This window comes from Nematolebias whitei, unplaced genomic scaffold (genome assembly GCF_014905685.2).
Source record: "Nematolebias whitei isolate Nwh7 unplaced genomic scaffold, NemWhi1 Nwh_scaf_1035, whole genome shotgun sequence".
NCBI lineage: Eukaryota > Metazoa > Chordata > Actinopteri > Cyprinodontiformes > Rivulidae > Nematolebias > Nematolebias whitei.
The window spans coordinates 1-8,964 of NW_023619580.1; the positions used below are offsets into that span (position 1 = coordinate 1).

Genomic DNA, 8,964 nt, shown 5'->3' on the forward strand with positions numbered 1-8,964 from the left:
ATCTTCAAAATATGTACAACATATGCTCCTTGGGTTATTGCTAATGGCAGGCGGTAGAGAAAAATGGAGTATCGGGTTGTTTTGGAAAGACTCCTCCCTCGACCAATCAGTGACCGACAGTGTTTGACGTCATGGCTCGGCTCGCTTGGACCCCTTGAGAAGAGGGGCCAAAATACGAGGGCTGAGCAGGTACAAAACACTAATGGAAAAAAACTCAAAAACGGGCTGAACTGCAAATATTTGACCTAAGCTAAGTGTTACAGAGGCTGTATGTGCTCAGATGAGGTGGAAGCTCTGCGTAGGACCATGGTGGAATTGAAGAATGACGTGGATGGGCTGAGAAAAAGGCTTCAATCTGTGGAGGGTAATATGAAACGGAACAATATTAGAATTATTGGAGTTTCAGAGTTGTTGGGCTCATGCACCCTTACAGTGATAGCCAAAAAGCTAATGGAGGTGCTGAAGCTGGACAAGTCACCGCTGATCAATCCCGTAGACAGGACGCCGGGCAGGAGAGGATCCAGAGTTATCGTGGCCAAGCTTCATTATTATCAAGATTGTGTGGATATATTACATCTCTTTAGACTCGCTTATCCTTAACTTTGCTGTATGTATTTTATATTCTGTATGTATTTTCTATTCTTTATGTATTTTATATTCTTTATGTAATTTATTCCTGTTGATCTTTGTTCTAACTGTAAAGTGTCCTTGGGTGTCATGAAAGGCGCTTTTTAAATACAATGATTATTATTATTACACCGAGCACACAGAGGTGACCTGACCCACTTCAAAGAATCATCCATATCCATCACAGCCGATTACACCCGGGGAGTGGTAAAGGCACAAACAGCGTTCACGGAGGTGAGGCGACTCCTGCAGAACCGACCAGGTGTCCAGTCTGGACTTCTTTATCCTGAACGGCCTTGCATCACGATGGAGGGACAGACAAGAACTCCGTTCAAGTGATGGAACACGTCAAGAGGAATGTCATTCCAGCAACAGGTTCCAAAGAAACCACAGGATCGACCTCCACCAACCAGCATTTTTCTCAAGCTCGTGTTTGACTGAATATTTGGCTGTTGGGTCCTCTCATGTGTTGGAGGGCGACTGTGTAGTGTTAATACCCTGAACTGATACTGTAAGTTCAGGTATATAGTACATAACCTAACATGGGAGTGTGTTTTTATTTTATTTTGTTAATTCTTTTTTAGGTACATGTTTGACATTTATGGTAATATTTGCATATTCTGTTGTTTCTTTTTATGCTTTTTTTAATTACTATTACTCATATGAAATGTGGGGCCGTACACAGATGAGAGGTGATGCATCATATTCATCTAGAAATGAATCAGATAAACCCTGAAAGTTTTCTTGTGATTTGGTGACACATGGCACTTTGTTGCGTTGTATGTGGACAACGTGTCAACGCCTGTTTAGTTTATTTGTGTTGGACTGATCCGGTGCGGGATGTTCTCGTCTTTGTGTTCGTATGTTCACAAATCAAAAAAAATCAGAAAAGACTGTTTAAAAACAAACAAAAAAAAAAACATGGTGGACCTGTCGCAGGCGCAGGGTTCTTCAAATGCAGCTCACCAAGAACCAAAGACCTTTCATGTTTAGTCAGATTTATTTCACATGAAAGTGGAGTGTTCATCCAGAGCTGATGACCTGCAGCGAGCCAAAAATCATTCCTTAAAAGTGTTACAACTGATCAAACGGTAAATATGTGAGAATAAAAACTTGTGAAACAAAGACATCCCTGAGCACAAAATACGAAAGTCTAGAAAGCACGGCTGATGGTCGGTCCTTGATTTGCCAGGACAGTGATCCTGATATTTGAAAAGTTCTTTTTCATAATAAAACAAACAATCTGCCACATTAAGTCTTTCTTTGTAAAGAGGAAAGTACACTGAGAAACTGGACCACACTGACATGTTTTTATGGATCCAGTTTCCTGCACAAACATCAGACCTATTCTGAGTTCTGGAAGAACCCAAGCAAACCCCATTCAAGCCTTTTTGGGTCAACATGGACGATGCAAATGTTTTCCTTTGCAAGAAAATCTTTGTTCTCCAACAAACTGCTTCTGTCTGAAAATCACGAGATTGACTTTTAGTCATTTTGCCGCGAAGCTTTGATCCAGTCAGCCAAAGTGGCGTAGTGGACTTCTGGGGCCAGGCCGTTACTGGCTAACGGACTTTGAAGGTTTGCAAGAGGCTGCATGATGCCACTGGTGTCATGCCTTCTTAGATCTAGGTTAAGATCGTTGCTCATGGGACGAGGCAGTAAGTTGGTGTAAGTGTTTCCTTGGTTTTCTCTTGGGGACTGAGAGAAACACGAGTCTGGTCCAACTGAGACCTGTGGTTCCTGCTTTAACTGGAAACTAGTCCCTCCAACCTGAAATTCATCCCTTTCCATTCCCTCTAGTAAGGGGAATAAGCCATGGCCCTGTGACACCCCCCCACCTCCAGGTACTGATCCGTTAAAGCTGTTCTGGGCTGTACTGGTGGTGCTGAAGCCATGCCACATATTCTGGAGACCTTGGTTTTGGCTGGCCAAATGGATCTGAGCCTGAGACTCGGAGGAGAGCTCTTCCCCCTGATGCTGCAGGTGGAAGAGTGGTTGGGAGTCGGGCTGATTGATTCCCGGAGCCTGGAGACCCGTGTCCAAACACTGCAGATCACGCATGGAGAGCTGAGGGAGCACGGGGTTTTCACAGCTGTTGGGCTGTGGTCGGTACGCAGGTCCACGGTTCTGCTGCTGCGGTCTGCTGCCGTTTGGACGGTTGCTCATGGATCCAGATGAGTTTATAGTGACCGTGTCCATCGAGATCGTTGGGCTGGGACTGACCCAGGAGTTATTCATCTGTAAGTTCTGAGCAGGTGATGTCATCATCAAACCCGAAAGGCTGGTTTGGAAGGGCGGACCGAAAACTGAGGGGGTGGACTGCCTCAGGTACACATTACTGGGATCTGAACCAAAAAGAAAATTATTTTGTGTCATTGCACAACATCTAATTTCAACACAACTTAAAGAAACATTCTGGACATTTTAAAGTGAGGCTCTGTGGAAAAGTTTTGAACAACAATATCTTACCTGTTGTAGATATACTGCTATCCCAAATTCATACAGATTTTTCTGACGAACTCATGAGCTAAAGGCTAGTCCGAACGGAGCTGAAACCAAAGTGAATTCGCCCGTCTGAAAAACTATTTCAATCTCAAAAATTTCTCAGTGGTTCATGAAAACACTACTTTAACATCATCCATCCATCCATTTTCTTCCGCTTATCCGGGGTCGGGTCGCGGGGGTAGCAGCCTAAGTAGGGAGGCCCAGACTTCCCTCTCCCCAGCCACTTGGGCCAGCTCTTCCGGGGGAATCCCGAGGCGTTCCCAGGCCAGCCGAGAAACGTGGTCCCTCCAGCATGTCCTGGGTCTTCCCCTGGGCCTCCTTCCGGTGGGACGTGTCCGGAACTACTTTAACTTTTTGATGCAAAACATGGGTCAAAAGTGACCCGGCTGAGATTTTATTTTCAATATCTTTGCAATAAATCAATTTCATTATTGAGTATTCAAGGTATTCCTCAATTAACTTGTTTTTGATCATCATACATCCTTATTTTATTTTTTCCTTTATTACTTTTTGAATAAAAACCCTTTTTGTATCACTACTTTTCTAATGCACAAAATGGGTCAAAAACAACCTGCATTCATTTTCCAGGTTACTTCATGTATGTTGAGTGTTTCTGTGATGTACTTTTGAAATAGATACATTTTATCATTTACTTTTCCAAATATGCAGTAAATATCTTGCTTTTGTTTAGCACAAATCATCATTTTCATTTTTCCTTTCTTAAGTTATTAACAAGCACAGCTTTAGTAATTCTACATCAAGTTTACACACACGGGTCAGAAACGACACGCATGCATGCAGCATGTGGTGGGAACAACTTTCACCAGTGTCCCTCTGGCTGAGAAGCTCCTCAACAACAACCTGAACATTGTTGGGACTCTTCACCAGAACAAGCCTGACGTACCATCATGAAGCATCCAAACCACAGGAGCTTCATAGCAACATGACCACGGTGACGTATGTGCAGAAGAAGACTGTCGTCCTGCTGAGCACCGTGCAGGACGACAGCAGTCAGAAGAAGAAACCAGTATGATCCAGTACTACAATACAACAGAAGGAGTGGACACACTGGACCAAATGTTAGCAACTACACATGTCTGTGGAGAACAGGGAGGTGGCCCATGGTTCTCTGGTGCAACATGCTGGATGTTGCCACACTCGGTGTCTACACCAACATCAGTGCACAACACCCTGTTCATATGGGTGGTGCGAGTAATGCACGCCGGCTCTTTATCAAGGAGCTGGGCAAAGAGCTGCCACATATGAAGAGGTGCATGGAGGACACACCCAAACTCCAGAAGCATGTTCCTGAGGCAATGGGAAGGTGTGGGTTAAAACAAAACACACCCACCACCACCACCCAGCTACACGAGGACATCAGACAGAGGAAGAGGTGCATGATCTAAACAGCCACTGGCCAAAAGGATGGACCAGCACAGAAGATCAACATCATCAGGCCAGGATTCTGCGGTCTACACTCATCTCCAGGTCAGAGGTCACTCTTTCAGGGATGAAGATGTTCACATCCTGGACAGAGAGGAACGATGGTTTGAGAGAGGAGTAAAGGAGGCCATCTTTGTGAAAAGAAACCGTCCATCATTAAACAGGGGTGGAGCCTCCAGGTTCAACTGTCCCCCTCTTACAATGCTGTGATTGCTAGTATCACTCAGCCCTCTGTGAACAGTAAACAGCCATCAGGTGCTAATGATCCATTGTTAGGCTGATGGTCCTTCTTGAGCATGTGATCAGCTGGTTCTGGTTGTCAGCAGCAAACTGGTTGATCTACTCTGAGAAGGTGCTATTTAAGAGACTGATCTGAATACAGCACCTCAGACTGAGGAAGTTCTCAGGATGAGAGACGAAACGTTTCTACATTTTTTTGGTTGTTGTTTTTTGAACGTTCAGAGGACCAGATTTAACTTCTTTAGAGGATCTTCACAGTTTCAAAAGACAGAAAAGCCATGAGCTGGTGTTCCAGTGCACCAGGCAGTTTGTGTTCAATTGTGTTTTATTTTGTTTGGTCACATTTCACCAGTTTACACTTGTTAAACCACAGATAAAGTTCAGTTCAACAGCTGTTATCAGGAGGTGTGTGTACGTGTGACAAAATGACAAACATGTTGCAAATATTAAATAAATAACAGTTTGGCCACATTCACTACTAAAGTAATTACTTGAAACAAATTTTTATTATAGTATTAAGACATTTAATTTTAAATCACACTTGGATGACCCATGCATAGTAATATAAAAAAGTATTTTTGTCCATAAAGTAGGGAATTAAAAAAATAAATTAATGCTCTGTGGTAATTAAAAACAAGATATTTCAAGAATACTTGGAATATTCAATCATAAAATGAATTGATTTCAAAAGGTAGAGCAAAGAAAAACTCAGTCAGCATGAAATAACCTGGAAAATGAATGTGGGTCATTTTTGACCCATGTTGTGCAACAAAGGGTTAAAAGCGTTTGCAGTCAGAAAGACATCACTGGTGTTTGCATGGAATTATGTGGCTATCTGCAAGAAGAAATAGCAGCAGCAGCTAGCAGTAGCACTTCTGGTGTAACCTGGGACATTTCCTGCAGGGGTTTCATCATAGCCAAAATACCCATATAATGAAAAAACAGATTTTTAATTTTATGAGTTTTTAGGAATTTAAAGAAAAGCTTTTGCATGAACCGCTACAAAACTGTGGAAGAGCTGAGTTCTTTTCAGAATTTTGGAAGGGGGTGTGCTCAGACTAGTCTTTAGCTCATTAGTCCTGTCAGAATTAAACTCTGTGACTAAAAACTGATAGTTCTAAAAGCTATCTACAACAGGTAACATGTTAATTCTTTATTACTTTACCTGGAGCCTCAAGTTTAAATGACAGAAATATCTCTTTAACATCTGGTCCCATTTCACTTGAAGAAAACCACTCACCTTTCCTCATGTGTTGCGGCACTGCCTTCGGCCTGCTCAGTGCCAGATTAGCACCTAAACCACCTAAAGACGGGCAGAAATCTTTGTTAAATGTTCTTGGAGCTCAGGCTGAAGATACATGGGTGCTGAAAACAGTTTCACTCACCTGTCAGACCCGACATCTTCATCACGTACTTACGCTTCTTCTCATTGTAACCGTACGGATCTGAGGAGAGAAGAGTTGTATCAAACATTTGAGTCCATTGACCTTCAGGGTGTCAACAAAGAAATTGTGGTGCCCCAGGTAATAGAGTCGTCTTTGAGCCCCAGGTAATAGATGGAGTCGTCTTTGAGCCCCAGGTAATAGACAGAGTCTTTGAGCCCCAGGTAATAGATGGAGTCGTCTTTGAGCCCCAGGTAATAGACGGAGTTGTCTTTGAGCCCCAGGTAATAGACAGAGTCGACTTTAAGCCCCACGTAATAGACAGAGTCAACTTTGAGCCCCAGGTAATAGACAGAGTCATCTTTGAGCCCCAGGTCATTGGTAGGACTCGCACACAAAGTAAATGAGTGATGGTTAATTGCAAGTTTAACATCACGGGTAGGGAGGCTCACCTTTGTCATCAGGCAGGTATCTGAAGTCCATTGCTTCACTGACTTCCTGATCGGAGGGTCTGCGAAGCTGCATGTGGACGCTGACCGACTCTGTAATGGATGTGTTGTAGTAAGATGGAGTCTTAAACACAATCGCCACTTGACGATGAACATCAGCCTGAGAAAAGGAGCCTCTGGCCTCCCAACCGTCCGAGGAGAAGAAACGAACCTCAATGTCATCTGGAGGAAACAGAGAGAAGCAAAACCACCGAGTCAGACCACAGAGGATGAAAATGTAGCCTGAACAAAAACAAATACGACACCTTTACAACATGTACGGCTCCTGTCCAGATCAAAGAAGGTTTTACCTTTTTGAACTTTGTCACAAAGTAAGAAGATCTCATCTCCTCCTTTAACACTTCCACTGTTCCTGTTGACACGACAAATCCTCAGCTCTGCTGTGTTGGGGGCCCCTGATTACACAGAAACTACAATGAAAGAAGGGTACCGCACTGCAGTATCAAGTCTTCACTTGTTATACTCTGGAAAACTAAAATACTACCAGAGTACAGCTAGTTAACTGTGAGGCTGAGGCTTAACAAACAGTTTCCAGTTGAGGTGTTAACAAAAAGTAACATGTCTGTTGTTAAAACAGGAAGTGCTCCATGTCAGCGAGTTGTTGGAAGGCTTAGTATGCACAAAGAAGGACTTCCTCTTTTCATATTTACAGAATATAGAGAGTTTGGTCTCAAAATGTAAACGCTGTGTGCTACCACATTTAATTCTTCTGCTTCTGAACATCTGCACGGGTATTAAAGAAAGAAAACTAGAGGAACGTTGCTGAGACATCTTAGTCTGAAATCAGCTGGACAGGAAATGTTTCCTCTGGACACCAGTGTCCTCAGCTTCTGGAGAACATTACACTGCTGTGCCTAATGTCACTGGAGACGGACCCGTCACAAGAGACGGACCAGCCACAGGAGACGTACCAGTCCCTGGAGACAGACTATTCGCTGGAGACGGACCAGTCACAGGAGACGGACCAGTCACTGGAGACGGACCAGTCACAGGAGACGGACCAGTCACTGGAGATGGACCAGTCACTGGAGACGGACCAGTGACTGGAGCTGGTCCAGTCACTGGAGTTGGAACAGTCACTGGAGTTGGATGAGTCTCTAGACCTGGACCAATTACTGGAGCTGGACTGGGTTCTAGAACTGGACCAGTCACTGGAGCTGGATGAGTCTGTAGACCTGGACCAATTACTGGAGCTGGACTAGTCTCTAGAACTGGATCAGTCACTGGAGCTGGATGAGTCTCTAGACCTGGACCAATTACTGTAGCTGGACTTGTCTAGAACTGGACCAGTCACTGGAGACGGACCATTCACTGGAGATGGACCAGTCACTGGAGCTGGACCAGTCACTGGAGACGGACCAGTCACTGGAACTGGACCCGTCATTGGAGACGGACCAGTCAGTGGAGACGGACCAGTCACTGGAGCTGGACCCATCACTGGAGACGGACCAGTCACTTGAGCTGGACCAGTCTCTAGAAGTGGACCAGTCTATGAGCTGGAAAAGTCATTGGAGCTGGAACAGTCTCTAGAACTGGACTAGTCACTGGAGCTGGACCAGTCACTGGAGCTGGTCTAGTCACAGGAGACAGACAAACTCACTGGAGACGGACCGATCAATGGAGATGGACCAACTCACTGGAGACGGACCAATCATTGGAGATGGACCAGTCACTTGAGCTGGACCAGTCACTTGAGCTGGACCAGTCTCTAGAAGTGGACCAGTCTTTAGAAGTGAACCAGTCTATGAGCTGGAAAAGTCATTGGAGCTGGAACAGTCTCTAGAACTGGACTAGTCACTGGAGCTGGACCAGTCACTGGAGCTGGTCTAGTCACAGGAGACAGACAAACTCACTGGAGACGGACCGATCAATGGAGATGGACCAACTCACTGGAGACGGACCAATCATTGGAGATGGACCAGTCACTGGAGCTGGACCAGTCACCGGAGCTGGACCAGTCACCGGAGCTGGACCAGTCACCGGAGCTGGACCAGTCACCGGAGCTGGACCAGTCACCGGAGCTGGACCAGTCACTGGAGCTGGACTAGTCGCTGGAGCTGGACCAGTCACTGGAGCTGTACCAGTCAGTGGAGATTGACCAGTCAATGGAGCTGGAACAGTCACTGGAGTTGGACCAGACACTGAAGCTAGACCAATCTCTAGAACTGGACCAGCTCATGGGAGCGGGACCAGTCACTGGAGATGGACCAACTCACTGGAGTTGCACCAGTCACTGGAACTGGACCAGTCAATGGAGA

At 45.0% G+C, this 8,964-nt stretch overlaps 1 protein-coding gene across 1 annotated transcript; it reads right to left on the bottom strand.

The window, feature by feature from the left end:
• Positions 1-2,112: 2,112 nt before the first annotated feature.
• On the bottom strand, positions 2,113-7,477 carry LOC119429415 (proto-oncogene c-Rel-like). The gene is made up of 6 exons (XM_037697048.1): positions 7,465-7,477; positions 6,997-7,101; positions 6,650-6,868; positions 6,201-6,260; positions 6,056-6,118; positions 2,113-2,972 (listed from the first exon to the last, which is right to left on the bottom strand). The coding sequence occupies exons 1-6, from the start codon at positions 7,475-7,477 to the stop codon at positions 2,113-2,115; spliced, it is 1,320 nt and encodes a 439-aa protein (XP_037552976.1).
• Positions 7,478-8,964: the final 1,487 nt, after the last annotated feature.